Here is an 18,169-nt window from a genome sequence, read left to right as displayed (position 1 = left end):
CTAAATCAGATAGAAAGAGAAGAGCATGATGAATATGCCCTATCTGCAATCTAGTTATGCCTCACGAATAGGGTATTATAGGAGGTATTGATGGAGAAAACCTCATCCGCATTGTGGTAAAGGTTAGAAACTCTTTATTCGACTAAGTCTTTAGCTAACCGTTTAGTGTTAAAATAACGTCTATTTACATTTCGCATGAACGAAGTTGAGCTTCTTAGAGATCACATTAGTCAATTTATTACTCTTTCAAATGATTTACAGAATGTTGAGGTTAAGATTGACGATGAAGATCAAACTATGCTATTATTGTGCTTTTTACCCTCTTTATACAATTCTTTCAGAGAGACCCTGATTTATGGTAGAGACAAACTCTCGTTCGAGAATGTGAAGGGTCATTTGTGGAGTAAAGACAAATGCGACAATGAGTTTGGTTCGGATAGCAAGGCAGAAAAGTAAGCTTCCGTTTTAGCAGCATTAAATAAGTTAGACAAAAGGTGTCACTATTGTAAGAAGTTAGGTCACGTTAAAGCAATTATTATAAATTGTAAAATAAAAGGACTGCTGAGAGTATCGAGGAAGATGTAGCTGGTGCTAATTTGGCTGATGAAAGCAGTGATGATTTCTTATTAGTGTCAATAAGTGATAGCTCTGAGCTTACATTCGAGTCGATCCTAGATTTGGGATGTTCTTTCCATATGTGTCCCAATAGAGAATGGTTCTCCAAATACAGTTCTGTTGGAGGTGGAGTTGTGCGTATGAGAAATGATTCATCTAGTAAGGTAATCGGTATTCGTACTATTAAAATTAGGATGCACGATAGGACGATTAGGACACTCTTAGATGTCAGGTATGTACCTGATTAACGAAAAAATCTCATCTCTTTGAGTATTTTAGACTCGAAAGGTTGCAGAATCAACATCGAGTCGAACGACATTAAGGTGTCTCGTGGGGCTCTCATTTTGTTAAAAGGTAAAAAGACCGACAACCTTTATATTCTGGAAGGTTCTACAGTGACTGGTGAAACTGAACGTCCCCTGTCTGTTATGGAGTCGAAGTCAACTTGTTTAGAGCGGAGGCAACTTGGTCATAGGAGGGAAAGATGTATGACCATTTCGTTGAAGAGAGGTTCTCTTTTGGATGCATGTCTTGAAAAGCTAGGGCACTATGTTCGTGAAAATTAGACTCGATTTATTTTTAATTTGGCAGTACACAAGTCGAAGGCTAGAAGTCTTCTAGCTTCTAAGCATATTTCTAGCTTCTAAGGCTAGAATTCTTCTATCATAGTTCAAGATAGGCCTGTGGCGGGCTATGGTAGAGATGAGATTGTCAAAATACGAGTCAATGTGGAGATTTGTTGTGTATGACTCATATTTCAATCAAATTTGAGAGATAATCTCCTAGTTAAACTTTGCTTATTTGTTTCAGTCGAACTTTGATTAGTCTAGATTATTTTATTATTACTTGAGCTACGAATTTAACCTATAAATAGGCTATTTTACAACCTTAAAAAATAGACCCATTAAAGATTAGAACTTATAACACTTATGGAGAATTTTTGTATTTATGTTTTGAGGGTTCCTTGTTTTCAGATTTTGGGGTTTAATATTTATCTTCGTCTTTTGTATTCTTCGTTCTTTTGCCGTTAAAGTAAAAATTATCTTTGCCCATGGTTTTTTTATCCTCTTTGGAAGGGTTTTTCCACGTTAAATTTGTGTATTCAAATTCTCAATTTTTTTCCTATTTTTACTTGTTCGTTGCTTAATCGGATTGATTCCCAACATATTTTATTATTTTTCATATGTAATTATCTTATGGGGTTACCTAAATAATAAATTACATCTCATTAAAAATATTTCACAACATCCTCATCAATTTTTTTAATAGTACTTCCATCAAATCTGTTAGAAAAAGTAGTTTGAAAAAAAAAAGATTGATGGCCAAAAAAGGATCAAAAATACAATTAAGGCCATTTTGACAAAAAAAAATATGAACGTTAGTGGCCAAATTTGTCATAATACCTTGAAATAATTATTTGCTCTTTAGAGTCCTACTACGAAAGTAACAATAGGAAAAAAAATCATGAACATCACAAAAACAAAGCCATATTAATGGGACTCAACCACTAGATCGAAGCCATGAGTTGGTGCATTGATTTCGTTTGACGACGGCATTATCGTTTTTCATTGTAACCTATGTAATTTCAATAAGCAAAAAGATAACAAATCAAGTGTAGAAAAAAAATGAAGGTCCAATGACTCAGTGGAACAAGCCCAAAATGGCTTAAAAGAAGACAAGCTTCACAAGCACTTTAACTTGGGAAAAATGGCCCGACCACCACCTTCATGAAAAGGATTAAAGGTGTTCATCGATCGGGTCAGATCGGACCATAATAGAATTTTAGGTCCGACTCGAATTAAATTTTTAATTCTTATAACCCTAGAGAAGATAATCGAGTTGAGTTAAAAATAAATAAGAATTAAATAAGCCTACAAGAGAGAAAAAGATCAAATGAAGAATCAAGAACAATAGTTCATTAGCTTCTAATATGGTCTGAAATCAATGCATCACAAAACTCAAATGCACAGACAAGCTGATATAATACAAGCCTCTCTAGGAAAAGTTATATGACAATAATAACTTGAGCATGATAAGGTAGCCATTTTAAGGTTTGCAATATGCAGTAGAACCTAGTTTATACTCCTAAGAAGAGGCCAAAGTTATTGTAAAAAATAATATCAGGCCTACAAGGGAGATAATGATCAAATGAAGAATTAACCACGGGAACATCCAATAGTCAAACAAATTTTCACATTACCATCTCCATTTCAAAAATTAGCAGACAAGGCAACTACTAAAGTAAGTAAGTCTAAACATGGCATTTGCTAAAGTAAATGCAATAGACTATTACAACTCTTTACCAACATATTACAATGTCTAAACGATTTCATATTTTATATTTTATAAAGAATCAAACACTAATTCATATAGTTTGAGACTGTCAAGAGATTAATAAAACAAAGGTTCTAAAATATCCAAACAAGATTAAAAACGACAACGGAATAATATTAAAAGCGGTAGTGAAACAATATTAAGGGTCCATTTGTTTCATGGAAAATGACTTAAGAAAAATGTTTTCTCTATTTTCTTGTGTTTGTTTCACATATAAGAGTTTGGTCACCGGAAAATGACTTACAGATCAACAAAAAATAAACTTTTTTTCCTGTAAAATGATTTACCCTTTTGAAAAACTTAAGTCATTTTCTGGAAAAGAACTCCTCTACAAGTAATTTTATTTTTATATAAAAATTAACTTAAATCAAGCTTAATATTATTATATTGATAATATATTTTATTTTATTTTAAAATATTTACAAATATTAATATATTAATATAAAATATTATAATTTTTAATATTACTAAAATAGATATTTAATTATTTATATTTAATCATACAATAAATTATTAATATAATTTATTATTTTAACAAATTATTTAATATTTGAATTTTTTAAAGGTGTAAAATACCCTAAAACTTTTTTTAAAGAAAGAAAGATATTAAGCCCTTTCTTATTTTTTGTGCTCAATTGGATACTTGAACTTTCAAAATGTCAAAAATACTCTTAAAATTTTTCAAAAAAAACAATTAAGCCCTCTCTTATTTTACTCAATTGGGTACTTAAACTATCAAAATGCATAAAAATTCTCTTTAACCGTTAACTTTAATAGTTGACTGTTAAAATTAATCATCCCTAATTTTTTCAATTAAAGCCAACCACGGTGTGACATGTGAAAAAAATTATAAAAATAAAAATAAATAAAATTATAAATATTATTAAATATTAATAAAATATTTAAAATTAGAAAAAATATAAAAATCGTAAAAAACTATAAAATTGAAATTTTTATAAAAATCATAAAAAGTATAAAATACATAAAAAAACCCTTTAACCATTTACTTTAATCGTTTACGTTAAAGTTAACAATCTCACTTTTTCAATTAAAGTCATCACATGTCACAACATAGTGTGACATTGGGCAAAAATGATAAAAATAAAATAAATAAAAATTATAGAAAATTATAAAATATTTATTTTGGTACAATAGTTTTATAATAGTTTTATAAATTTTATATTTCTTTATATTTTATATTTTTCTTACGACTTTATAAAATTTTATAATTTTATAATTTTTTAAATTTTTTCTAATTTATATATATTTTTATTAAAATTTTATAAATTTTATTGATTTTTTTATCATTTTTTACCACGTCACGCCGTGGTTGTGACATGTGGTGACTTTAACTGAAAAAAAATAGGGGTTGGTAACTTTAATGGTCAACTATTAAAGTTAATGGTTAAATGACTTTTTTAATGCATTTTGGTGGTTCAAGTACCCAATTGAGTGCCAAAAAGAAGAAGAAGAAGAAACAATGACTAAATTATTTTTTTGAAAAAGTTTGAGGGTCTTTTTGATATATTTTAAAAGTTGAAGTACCTAATTAAGTGCAAAAAAAAAGAGGGACTTAATTGCTTTAAAAAAAAACATTTTAGGGCTTTTTACACCCTTAAACCTTTCAATTTTATTTTAGTATTTTTATCAAACCAAATATATGTCAGAATGACATATTCTAACCAAGGTTTTCAAAACTGGATTGGTGGTCAAACCGGTCAGGCCATCAAATTGCCAGTTCAATTGATTTGTCTAGTTCAACTAAATAAAACATTTAAAAAAAAATGAATCAACTGTCCGGTTCTCAGGTCAATCGATATAATGGCTTTCTCCAGCCTAATACTCTTGTCGATTTCAATCTAATCGGTCCAACCGACTGATTCTGTACAATTTAAGTTTTTTTATGATTTTTATAAAATTTTAAATATTTTAAATATGTTTTATTAATTTTCTATAATTTATTAGATTTTTTATATTTTTATATTTTTATAAGTTGATATCAATTTTATTTTTTCTTCATATTTTAAATATTTAATAATTTTAACTTTTTGATAACTTTTATAAATTTGTCTGATTTTTCTTATTTTTAATATTTTTATGGGAAAAATATTAAATTAAACTAAAACAATCATGTGTCAAAAACTCTAGTGATAAAATATAGGAGCTTAATTGATTTTTTGTTTGCATTCTGTTAAGAGTTTTTTTTTGACATATAAGTTTTTTTTTAAATTATAAATATATTAATCTCTTTTGTTCTTCAGGCCCAAAAACTCTAGTGACAAAATATTTAAGAATTCGTTGAAAAACTTCATCCGAATCCAGTTTTCGATGACAAAACCCAAATTCCAACAGATTTCTTTTCTGTTTTTAAACATCAGTTTCGATTCCTTTCACCCCGATCAAAACCTATGTATTTTTTTTCTTAAAAATAAAATTTTTCATTCTTTACTATATATTTTGCTTAAAATAGTTAATGCTGGGTTAACCTCTATAATAAAAAAAAGTGCAAGGAGAAGAAGGTAAGTAAAAAAAATGATAAAAGGGTTGAAAAGAAAAACTTATCTAAAAATTTAAAAAATCACATTAAAAGAGTAGTAAGAATTATGTAAAAAATTAAAAAGATTTAACAAATTGTTTCAACAGTATTTAATTTAAAATTTTAATTCAAGTGAATACATTTAAATTGAAAAGTTTATTGGCGCATTAAATTAAATTAAGTGAATACATTTAAATTGAAAAGTTTTAAAAACTCATCTTTAATTTTTGACAACTTGTTTCTTTCTACTCAGTGGACATGTTTGGTTTCACGATAAATTGGACGAGATCGTAGCGTGTACTGGCATCATAGTTTTTGCTTCATTGATATTAATTATAAATGGAGTCCTTTTTAGGGCAATTTACCAGAAAAAGTCCTTTTTTTTTAAAATTTACTGAAATGGACCGATTTTTTGATTATTTCTCGGAATGGTCCATTTTTCGGGAAATCGCGCCCACGTTAGCGCGATGTCAGGGTACATGGCAGGACATCGCGTCCACGTCGGCGACCTGCCGACGTGGAAGGAAATCGCGTCCTTGAGGGAGCGATTTCCTTCCACGTCAACAGTCGCTACCGACGTGACGCTGATGTCCGCCACGTAGCGCATTCTTGGGGACGCGATTTTGACGTATTTTTCACGTTTGGTTTTTTTGGCTTTTAGGGTTTAGGGTCAGGTTTTTTAGGCAGAAAATGTTCTGGAATAAATTATTTCGAGTTGACGTTTCTGGTCAAATAGTATAAAATCGCTTCTACCGGATGCTATTTGAGAAGAATTGTGAAATCGCTACCGTGGGCGCGATTTTGCTACGATTAGTCATGTAAGAAATAATTTTTTTCGATGTTTCGAGCAAATAGTATAAAATCGTTTCTACGAGAATGCTATTTGAGAAGAAATTGTGAAATCGCGCCCTCGTGGACGCGATTTTGCTACAGTAGGTCATGTAAGAAATAATTTTTTTGTTGACGTTTCTGAGCAAATAGTATAAAATCGCTTCTACCAGATGCTATTTGAGAAGAATTGTGAAATCGCTACCGTGGACGCGATTTTGCTCTGATAACAAGTTTGTGCCGAGGCTATAAATTAGGCGAAAATGTTCTTAGAATGCATAAGTCATAGCGAGAAAAAATTTAGAGAGGCTAAGAAAGTTAGAATTTCAAAATGAGTGAACGATTAGTCTTTGTTATTTACTACGATGGTGAGGTTTGCCACACCGAGAATGGTGTTGTTTTTTTGTCGGAGAATACGGTGCGACTGTCATTTAACCAGAACATAGATTTGACAGAACTTCGTAAAAGAATTAGGCGTAAAATCTTCAGAATGACGCCAATGAAAGTTCTGTCAATCACGTATCGATTTTGTTCTTGTGTTGATCTGGTGACATATGACTCGTTCGACATAAAATGTGCTCGTAGCTTGAAGGCAATGGTGCAGACTCATCTTGCTAGTGGAGCAACTTATATTGAGTTATATGTACAATTTAAGTCGCCAACTGATGTACTTCCGTCCGGTGTTCGAGATGTATACACGACCCCTGGCCGACACTCGGTTAGCGGGTTACAAAATACGGAACAGCCCATGTTCGGTAGAGGTGTCGAACGCACATCCCCCGCAAGACACTCTATTGGTGGATGGGACATGTACGTCGGTGGCTTGACGTTTGATGCTGGAAATACGTACTGGGGAACTGCGTCAAGTTCTAGTGGATGGCAATCTACATCCAATTGGGGACGTTATCAAATGCCCAGAAGAAGGGATGACGTACTACCTACGATGTCAACCGGTGAGGGAACGTCGTACGCTGCAAATGATTGTGGGTTAGAAGATGACTCCGATGTGGATCCACCTCGAGAGCCCAGGCCGGATGGTGCAGAAGTGGGATTATTTTCTAAACCGGAGCCTATTTTAACAGAAGGTGAAGATGCTGAAAGGAGTTCAGATGATGAAGTAAATCCACGATTCAGAGCAAACTCACCTCCAGCCCACATGCATAATGTCGATCTGTCAGCAGATGATGCGTTAAAGTTTCCAGATCTACCATACCGGTTGCGCGATCGTACAAGTTCGGGGGTAGATTTCGGTGAACTTGAAGTTGGTAAACAGTTTACCAACAAGGATAGTTTTATTGGTGCTTTGAAACAGCATAGCATCAAAAATGGCGTTAATTACCACGTCGTTAAACCAAAATCTGATAAGTTTGAGGCGAAGTGTGCGGTGCAAGACGACACATGTTCATGGAAAATCGTCGCCTCGTTAAGGAAAATGATAGGGTTGTGGGAGATAAAAAAGTACAAAGGTCTACATACATGTACTGCAGGTACAATATTGAATGTATTTGAATAATAATTTTATTTTGCAATGTTGCATTATTTAATGTACTCCCTCTGTAGGTGTTTCACAAGATCATCTCAAAATGGATTCAGCTATGTTAGCCAGCTTGATAATGCCCACGATAAAAGCAGATCCCAAGACTTCAGTGCCGGTGATAATTGCCAATATCCGTAGCCAAATAGGGTACACGCCCTCTTACCGCAAGGCTTGGATAGCTAAGCAAAAGGCGTTGGAGAAGATGCATAGTGGGTGGGACGCCTCATATAATGAAATATGGCAGTGGTGTCAGGTGCTAGAGAGATACGTCCCAGGTGCCATCACAGACCTTGAAACGGAACATGCGTACTACAACAGCCGATTGCTACGTGGATGCCAAGTGTTCAAACGCCTATTTTGGACCTTTAAGCAATGCCGAGACACATTTCCATACCGCAAGCCGTTGGTACAAATTGACGATACCTTCATGTTCGGTAGGTATACTCATCGGCTATTGGTTGCAGTGGCACAGGACGGTAGTGGGAGAATTCTTCCAATTGCATTTGCAATAACACCGGGGGAGCCATCTGATGACTGGGATTTCTTTCTCTCTAGGTTAAGGAGGCATGTCTGCCCCCAACTTGATATCTGTGTTATTTCAGATCGGGGCGTCGGTATACTAGCTGCATTTGATCGAGAGGGAAGCTTGTGGCAGCGCACACACCATAGATATTGCCTAAGACACGTTGCTTCGAACTACTACAGGCAATATCCGTCCAAGATCGAACGACGATAAGTGACCAACATGGGTATTTAGTTTATAACTGTATTATTTCGTTTGTCAATTTGAATTAGTTTTATTGGTAGAAGTGGTATAAAATATTCACAATTATCTTATATTGGCAGAGTATGAAATAAATAAATATCTTTTTCAGGAGATGTTGGCAATTTTACGATCCCAAAACGGAGAAGGGGCGGACTACCTTTGTAACATATGTTTCGAACAGTGGACACAAGCATACGACGGAGGCCTACGATATGGCCATATGACGTCGAACCTGGCTGAATGCATAAATTCTATTCTTAAAGGAATGCGCCATCTATCGATAACATCGGTTGTGCGAGAGATATATTTCCGTTTGGCGGCGCTATTTCCAAAGTGAGCAGCAGCTTATGCTGGCCAGATGCAGGGTGGACATGTATGGTGCAGTAAGGTAGTTCAAGAAATTAACAAGGCGAAGGCGAGGGCAAACATCATGCACACAGTGTGTCACGATCGAGACAATTTATGGTTTCGCGTGACGGAGTTTGACAGACCGCACCAAGGTGTTATTGGCGGGCAGTATCGTGTACACTTGCGAAACAGGACTTGTGACTGTGGGAAGTTTGATGCACTTCGTTATCCATGTGCTCATGTTATTGCAGCTTGTCAGAAACTCCGTCTGGATCCGATGAGTTATGTGGACAAAGTCTACAAACTAGAAAACATGTACAACATATGGAGACACGTTTTCCCACCGGTCCCAGATGAACGTAAGTGGCCGCCCGTATCTCTTGCTCCTTTTAAGTCATTACGGATAGAGAATTGCGTCAAGAAACCAAAGGGTCGACCTTGCTCCACTAGAATACGGAACAATATGGATATCTGAGAAACATCCAGTCAACAAAAGTTGTGCGGATGGTGTAGGAACCCAGGCCGTACAAGTCGATCATGCCCTAATCGCAATAGCTGAATGTAATTTTAGAAAAAAATATATTTTCTTCAATTATTAATTGATAATTGTTTTAATTTTAGTAAAATTATCAAATTAGTTTAATTTCTTGTCAAATTTTTAGTACCAGTCAAAACATTTTACCAAATCTAACATTATGTAAAATTATGTAAAATTATTAAGCCAAAAAATTATGTTAATGGTTAGTAAATTTTATCAAATAAACTAAAATTATTAAGTCCAAAAATTGTGTTAATGGTTAGTAAAATTATCAAAATATGTAAAATTATTAAGCCAAAAATTGTATTAATGGTTAGAAAATTTATGAAATAAACTAAAATTATTAAGTCTAGAAATTGTGTTAATGGTTAGTAAAATTATCAAAATATGTAAAATTATTAAGCCAAAAATTGTATTAATGGTTAGTAAAATTTATGAAATAAACTAAAATTATTAAGTCCAAAATTGTGTTAATGGTTAGTAAAATTTATCAAATTAAGTTAGGTTAGGGTTAGGGTTTTTAGTTAATTTAGGTTAGGGTTAGGGTTTTTAATTAATTTAGGTTAGGGTTAGGGTTTTTAATTAGTTTAGGTTAGGGTTAGGGTTTTTAGTTAATTTAGGTTAGGGTTAGGGTTTTTAGTTAATTTAGGTTAGGGTTAGGGTTAGGGTTTTTAATTAAGTTAGGTTAGGGTTAGGGTTTTAGTTAGGTTAGGTTAGGGTTAGGGTTTTTAATTAATTTAGGTTAGGGTTAGGGTTTTTAATTAAGTTAGGTTAGGGTTAGGGTTTTTAATTAAGTTAGGTTAGGGTTAGGGTTTTTAATTAATTTAGGTTAGGGTTAGGGTTTTTAGTTAGGTTAGGTTAGGGTTAGGGTTTTTAATTAAGTTAGGTTAGGGTTAGGGTTAGGGTTTTTAATTAAGTTAGGTTAGGGTTAGGGTTTTTAGTTAGGTTAGGTTAGGGTTAGGGTTTTTAATTAATTTATGTTAGGGTTAGGGTTAGGGTTTTTAATTAAGTTAGGTTAGGGTTAGGGTTTTTAATTAATTTAGGTTAGGGTTAGGGTTTTTAGTTAATTTAGGTTAGGGTTAGGGTTTTTAATTAAGTTAGGTTAGGGTTAGGGTGTTTAATTAAATTAGGTTAGGGTTAGGGTTAGGGTTTTTAATTAATTTAGGTTAGGGTTAGGGTTTTTAATTAATTTAGGTTAGGGTTACGGTTTTTAATTAATTTAGGTTAGGGTTACGATTTTTAATTAATTTAGGTTAGGTTAGGGTTTTTAATTAAGTTAGGTTAGGATTAGGGTTTTTAATTAAGTTAGGTTAGGGCTAGGGTTTAAGGTTAAGTTAGGTTAGGGTTAGGGTTTTTATTTAGGTTAGGTTAGGTTAGGGTTAGGGTTTTTAAATAATTTAGGTTAGGGTTAGGGTTTTTAATTAATTTAGGTTAGGGTTAGGGTTTTTAATTAAGTTAGGTTAGGTTAGGTTAGTGTTTTCAATTAAATTAGGGTTTTTATTTTATTATATCAAATAATATCAAAATTTTCTTCAAAAATTTCTATGCGTATTCCATCAAATAAACTTCTATTTTATTACATTAAATAATAAATTTAAATACGGCAATCAATGTCTATGCCCGGAGGATTCGGTTCCACATGGCGGCCGTCGACGGTTGCGCGCTGGATTCCTCCTTCTTCTAGCTTCCAGCGGCGGTTGTTCTTCCTCCGGTGGTGATTGTGGTTCTTCCGGTTCGGCATCTGGTTGTCGGTATGTGGAGGTGTTTGCATCATGAACGACGACGGTGTTTGAAAGCCATACGTTGCTGGATATTGGTAAAAAGGAGAGCTCCCCGAAGGCATGTGCGATCCCTCCTGCTGCCAGCCTAGATATCGATCGTCCGCTTCGGCATAACAGAAATGGAGTGAACCGCATTTGGCTCCAACTGCCATAGTATTCTAAAAGGATACATGTAAGGGTTAGGGTACATATAAGGGCTAGGAAACATACCTGGCATCATAGGGAAAGGCAGTTGCGTGGGTATCATCTGTTGAATTGCTGCGTCACGTGATTGCGTCGGTGCTCTCGTTGGGGCCGGTGATTGCATGCCCGCTGATGATGCGCCGGGTGACTGTCTAGGCCTCGTTGAGGGGCTGCATTCGAAGTCTTCTCGTCTTGGATTTAGAGGCCCGCGCCTTTCCCTTCCGAGACATAATTACCGTTGCCTCTCATCTGGCGTAAGTAAATATGGCTTGCCATGGATCCTAAACCATGGCATGTATTCTGGAACGCACGCTAACTCCGGAACGATGATTTCTTCCCGAGTAGGTAGATATTCATGCTGATTTTCCCACATTTCCGTGTACTCGGACCAATATCTAAGCCAATCCGTACCTAATAGTCGAAGGTCAATTTTGTGGTGCTCGTCAAACTCCTCAGGGTCCGCAGGAATCGGTTGTCTACATCCAAACTGTCATAGCACTCTGTTTGTCTGGTGGGGCTCCACGGTTGCATAGTTGATCAACACCACTTTAACGTGCCAAGCGTTCGAATTTTGTAAAAACTCTTCCGGGATTACTGCCCGAATTGTCGGATCCTCGTATGGTGTCCATTGAAACTATATGAACATGATAGAAATATTAGTTATATACATAATACTAAATACTAAATACTAAATATCAATCGACTAGCGAATGTATGGAAATATCTATTTGCAATAATACTTACTTCTGCTTCTGACCGTTGGTCCAATAGAAGTCGTATATCTTCAAGTTCAGACGGTAATCCACGATAACTTGGCGAAACCGTGCCCATAATTGCAGTAGTGACAGGCAACCTCCGATGGTTGCTCTCCTCGGTCGCGTCGCCCCGCACATCTCCTGATATAATGTTGCCAAGACGGCAGACCCCCAACTAAATTCACCTGCTCTTCTAAAATCAATGAGTTTTAGCAGCCACCTTAGATGTACACGGCTCCGTGACGTGTCCGGCATCAGATAACCTCCAATTATTTGAAGAATGTATGATCGAGCATATCGGATTCTTTGGATTTCGGTTGAATTTGCATTCGGATCGGGGAAAGTGGAACGTAACCAGCCCATCTCGACCTTACTTCCATCCATTTTTTCCGGAATAGCGCCCAAAAGCTCGTAGCACACCGCCTCCCAATTGCTAGATTGGGCAAACCCGGTGATTGGGTGCCCGTCCACCGGCAATCCCAACTGCATGTTGACATCTTCTAGAGTGATAGTGCACTCTCCACATGGAAGATGAAATGTGTACGTCTCGGGTCTCCACCTCTCGATCAACGCACTAATCAGTTTCGGGTCCAACTTGCATCCTTGGCCTACCATCGCCACGTGCCAAAAACCCGCTTCCTGCAGGTAGTTCTCTACTAACGGTGATGGAGGAGCATGCATATTCCGAATATGGCATTCCAATACCCGATCTTCAGACTTTTATAACAAACAATAAATTAATAATTATCTAAAAATACTTAAATAAAAAAATCTTAAATAATAATTACAAATTAAATTTAATACTTACCATTTTCATTTGCTCCACCGATATGTGATTGCTATCAAGACGAATCAATGATCCGGCCATTGATGAAAATATAAAAAAATTTAAAATTATTTTAAAAAAATAAAAAAATTTATAATTATTTTAAAAAATAGATTTGAGAGAATGTTGGAAGGAAATTGAGAGGAAATTAAAATTAAATATGGGTTTGAGAGAATTTTAGAAGGAAATTGAGAAGATTAGAGAGGAAAAATTAGATAGGATTTGTTTGTGAAAAAAAATAAAGGGGTGGGGGTATTTATATATATATATATTTTGACCGTTGGGGGGGGCAACGGTCAAATTTTTGACCGTTGGGGTACTGTTCATGCGCGGAGGACATCGCGTCCTTGAGGGCGCGATTTCCTTCCACGTCAGGAGGTCGCACTGACGTGGACGCGATGTCCTGCCATGTACCTTGACATCGCGCTGACGTGGGCGCGATTTCCCGTAAAATGGACCATTCCGATAAATAATCAAAAAATCGGCCCATTTCGTTAAATTTTGAAAAAAATGGCTTTTTGTGGTAAATTCCCCTCCTTTTTAACCCTTTTGTTCATGTATAAGTTGACAGTTTTAGCAATCAGACATCTAGAGGCCAAGCAAGGTACCATATGGAGTTTTCAATTTTCATTACATATATAAATTACGATATAACTCTTGCATTACAGGAGCTCAGATCGTGTATTAATTTTGGGTTTCCATCAAAATCCTAAGCAAGCTGTAACTTTATATAAAATTAAGATGGGTTTAGGTCTTAGCAATGCATGACATTAACAAAAACCATTTAAGTCCTAGAGCTCAAGCTAACATAGACTAGTTTGTATTTGACATGATCCAAACCACAATGTCAACTGGTTTATATATTGTTCACGCTTGTATGAACAAAGGGCATTCAATTTCAAAGCCCCCACTTAAGTCTAGCAACATCCACCTTTCTTTATGGCTGATACATCATCTTTCGATCCGACATTGATCATTTGGCCTTTTGGCAGAGTTGCTTGGATGTTTCCACCTTCAAGAGCTTTCTTGCTTACAACATGATAAATCTGGGTCAGCACTTCAGTGAATGCACTCTCAACATTGAGAGACTCCAGTGCGGATGTTTCCATGAAATAAGTTTTCTCTTTTTCGGCGAAAGCTTTGGCATCTTCGGTCAAAACTGCTCGCAAGTGACGCAAGTCCGACTTGTTCCCGAGCAGCATAATCACGATGCTGCCATCGGTGTGATCTCTAAGTTCCTTGAGCCACCTTTCTATGTTCTCAAAGGTAACATGACGGGTGGCATCGTAGACTAGTAAAGCACCAACAGCCCCACGGTAGTATGCACTGGTGACTGCACGATATCTTTATCCAAAAGAAAGGAAAAGAAATTATCCATTTTGCAAGAAGCCAAAAAAAAAAAAAATAAAAAAAATAAAAAGAAAAAATGAAACCCAGATCACGATCTGCTGTAAGGAAAAAAAATGGAAGTGGAAAGAAAGAAGAAACCTTTCTTGGCCAGCGGTGTCCCAAATCTGAGCTTTGACAACCTTATCCTCGATAGTAATGCTACGAGTGGCAAACTCAACCCCAATAGTAGACTTGGATTCAAGGCTAAACTCGTTTTTGGTAAATCTAGACAAAAGGTTGGATTTCCCAACACCAGAGTCGCCGATCAGGACAACCTTAAACAAGTAATCATAGTCATCATCAGCTCTGTAAGCTCCCATTGCTCTTTCTCTTTCTCTTTCTCGTGTTTTCTTTTGTCCTTGGATGTTGTCTTCAATTGAAAACAAAGTATTTAAAAATGAAGATAAAAACAAAAGAAAAAGGAGAAACACGCTTTAGTTTTGGTGTTTTGCTTGTTATTTGGGTAAATTACTTGCATGTTACGGTTGGCATTTTCTGTTTTAGAATCTGTCTGGGTTTGGGAACTGAAGAACAAAGAATGAAACAGCTAAACGCTTGAGGCAAATGGCTAATATTACAACGGCTGCTGCTGGCTGGGTTTACCCAATTTTAACCTTTTTTTTTTCTTCACGTCATTTTCGAGGGTAAAAGGTTAGTTTTGTAACAGCGTTACTAACAATTTACACATTCAAAATAGCTGTCCCTTGCGACTTTTCCGTCTACTGGTTTTTTTTTTTTTTAAATTTACAAACCAACTAACATAATCACATATAATCTCTAAGAATATATTTTTAAAAATAATACATAATAATCAATTAATCCATTTCTGTTAATAAAATTTTAAATTCTTTAACCGTTTTGTTCTATGAACGGCCTACCACGATTGGTTCCTTTTTCTTAGCTCAGGTAAAAATGAAGCGTACATTATCAAACTACATGTTCTTTCTTGTTCTTGTTCTTGTCCTTGTCCATCTCACTTTCTGTTTTTGTTTTGTTTGATCATATGTACAAAATTTGATTAGTTAACTTCACAGGGATAAATTTTGACAATTTATTGGAAACTCAGTTAAATTAAAACGTTGGCTGTCAATTGTCGTTCATGCTTTCTCAATCATTTAAGTATATACTCGTTTTTATCAAACACTTTTCCATCATTTTACCACATGAATCTGTGATGTACTTAAAAAATTTGATAATAAAAAGAAGAAGAGATAAATGTCAAATTTGTAAGGCTAAAAAATACACTATCTAGTAAAATTTATTTATTATTCTCTTTTCCATTCTTAAAGTTTTGATAAGATTGAACAGGATTCCCGGGAACAAGAGTTCAAACAGTTGGAGTACTCCATTGAACTTTAATCTAAATTATTGCTCAGAAAATTACAAACATTTCAAAATATAGCTTATCCCAAAGATGATTACAAAAATAAAAACAAAAACTATTTCTTTCAGTAATCAATTACAGCATTTTTAATGGATATCCTTTATATTCATATGGAATTTAAGTAAAAAAAAAAAAAAAGGTATAGCAGAAAATATATTTTCTGCAATTGAGTGTAATGTTGATTGAGACTCAAAGGAAAACACATGATCTTTTCTTGTGAGGCTTTCTCTTTGGCTTTGGTGGCCTCAGTGCTACCTTTATTGCAGTATCGAAAACAGCCTTCACATTCTGAACATTAAACACCAAATGCAATAAGAAAATATTATTATGAACTTCTTTTTTGGGATGAAGGGTACATAGAAACGGGGTACCTCTTGGGTTTTGGAACTGCATTCAATGTAACTAACTGCTCCTATAATTTTCTTTAGTTCCTCCCCCTGCTCATAGAGTTTCCAGTAAATTATGTATACTTGAACTTCAGTGTAAGTATAGGAGGATCATATCCTCGTACTCGTGCTCGGGAACACTTGAGTCCCCCAATAGTTGATATTAACTTACTTGAGAAGTTGTTATTACCGTTGCTCCTGGATGATCACTCAAGAACTGTTTGTCATCTCGCAAATCTGCAGTTAGTTAGCGTCTAACGTAAAACAGGATTATACCCAAAAAAGAGAAAATGGAAGGCAGAATTGAATAATATAAAGAATGATCTACGCTTGTAATATGGAGTTGTATCCGACATATATTTGGATATGAATTTGGAGTTGTGACCCTCAAAGAATCCTCCAAGTACATGAAAAAGATTCATATCCGTATCCAACACATAACATGGATCGTAACCATACATTCCAGGAAAAATGAAATAAGATGTTTATGTGTGACCAAATACCCTGAAATTCAGAGTTAGGTGCCCAAGAATATACATGTAGCAACAAGCACAACAGGGAACTTACCTAGTTTGGTCCCAACAAGCACAACAGGGACATTAGGAGCATAATGTCTTAGCTCGGGAATCCACTGTTAGTCAACAATTGGGTAGTTTTGTCAAGTGAACACAATGAAGAAAACTGTAAGAATAGAAGCATGGAAGCAAAATTGACCTTTTTGTAGACGTTTTCATAACTGGCCTTGCTAATAAGGGAAAACGCAAGCAAAAACACATCAGCTCCTCTGTAACTCAAAGGTCTTAGCCTGTTGTAGTCTTCCTGCCCTGCAATTCACAAAATTACACCATTGCTTTCAATGATGAGTGACTTTTAACATAAATGATGGAAATCTGGGATTTTCATTAAGTTACTTACCGGCAGTGTCCCATAAACCAAGGTTGACCGTGCTGCCGTCGACCACCACATTGGCGCTAAAGTTGTCAAAAACTGTAGGAACATAATCCTACAGAAAAAGAAGGAAAAGGCATTGCATTATTATCACATTTGATGAGAAAATCCATCACATCACATAACATCCATGAAATGTTGGTCGATAGTACGGTGGGGAAAGTATTGCTCGTATAGGAGATAAGCATGCAAGTCTTTCCCACAGCTCCATCCCCAACGGTGACGCACTTGATGAACCTTGCGGTGCTCATTATCTCAGTGCTGGGACCTTAGAGCTTGTTCCAATGAAGAAAATGGAGGCTAAGGGAGGGGGGGGGGGGTTTAACAACCTGCTACAATCCCATCACCCAACTTTAACCATTAGCGTATCGGATATGGAATGGAATGATTGCAGGGTGGGGTTTCTTGTCTTTAAGTGCAAGGATATGGCTACAAATAGGTGAGTAAAGTAGGTTTGGTGCCGCTCTTAATTACTTTGTTTTAAGTGTTGGGGAAGGGAGAGGCCATAGGGACAAATGATGATCATTATAATTTTGTAAGAAACAAATTGCTTTAGTCTTTCATTTGTACAGCTAATATGCCACACTCCAAAATTTATAAAATTATAAATTAATAACGTACGATAAAATTAGTTTATCTTTCAAAAATAATAAAATTTTAATTTAATCATTCTAAAAATATAAATATATAATTTAATAATAAAATTACATTTTAATTTTTAAAATATATAATTTAATCATGACCTCTAAAATTATTGTTGACTTCACTTCTATACTAGACAATTATATAATATGATTATTGTATAAAGCAATTAAAATTTAAAATTATACATAAAAATCAAGATGATATGAATACACAAAATGTTAAAATTAATATAATACATTTTTAGTTTAACAAAACTAATATAAATATAAGAATATAACAGGAGAAAATAGGAAAATACGCAAATTGCATACAAAGATACTCATAATGAACTGCAATTGAGACAGTAAATCATGGGTGATCCATTTTAATT

The 18,169-nt window shown here is 34.9% G+C and overlaps 2 protein-coding genes across 2 annotated transcripts; both read right to left on the bottom strand.

Moving 5' to 3' along the window:
• Window positions 1-13,652: 13,652 nt before the first annotated feature.
• LOC105774509 (ras-related protein RABA1f) lies at window positions 13,653-14,935 on the bottom strand. Its single transcript, XM_012597018.2, has 2 exons — window positions 14,536-14,935; window positions 13,653-14,391 (listed from the first exon to the last, which is right to left on the bottom strand). Exons 1-2 carry the CDS (start codon window positions 14,754-14,756, stop codon window positions 13,965-13,967), a joined length of 648 nt encoding a protein of 215 aa, XP_012452472.1. The 5' UTR covers window positions 14,757-14,935; the 3' UTR covers window positions 13,653-13,964.
• Window positions 14,936-15,777: 842 nt separating this feature from the next.
• Window positions 15,778-17,556, bottom strand: LOC105771987 (rac-like GTP-binding protein RAC13). The gene is made up of 7 exons (XM_012593351.2): window positions 17,307-17,556; window positions 17,122-17,209; window positions 16,921-17,030; window positions 16,774-16,837; window positions 16,379-16,443; window positions 16,192-16,257; window positions 15,778-16,108 (listed from the first exon to the last, which is right to left on the bottom strand). Exons 1-7 carry the CDS (start codon window positions 17,403-17,405, stop codon window positions 16,010-16,012), a joined length of 591 nt encoding a protein of 196 aa, XP_012448805.2. The 5' UTR covers window positions 17,406-17,556; the 3' UTR covers window positions 15,778-16,009.
• Between the last annotated feature and the right edge of the window lie 613 nt (window positions 17,557-18,169).

The sequence above is a fragment of the Gossypium raimondii genome, chromosome 6 (genome assembly GCF_025698545.1).
Source record: "Gossypium raimondii isolate GPD5lz chromosome 6, ASM2569854v1, whole genome shotgun sequence".
Lineage (NCBI taxonomy): Eukaryota > Viridiplantae > Streptophyta > Magnoliopsida > Malvales > Malvaceae > Gossypium > Gossypium raimondii.
This window is presented reverse-complemented; position numbering and strand designations above follow the sequence as displayed.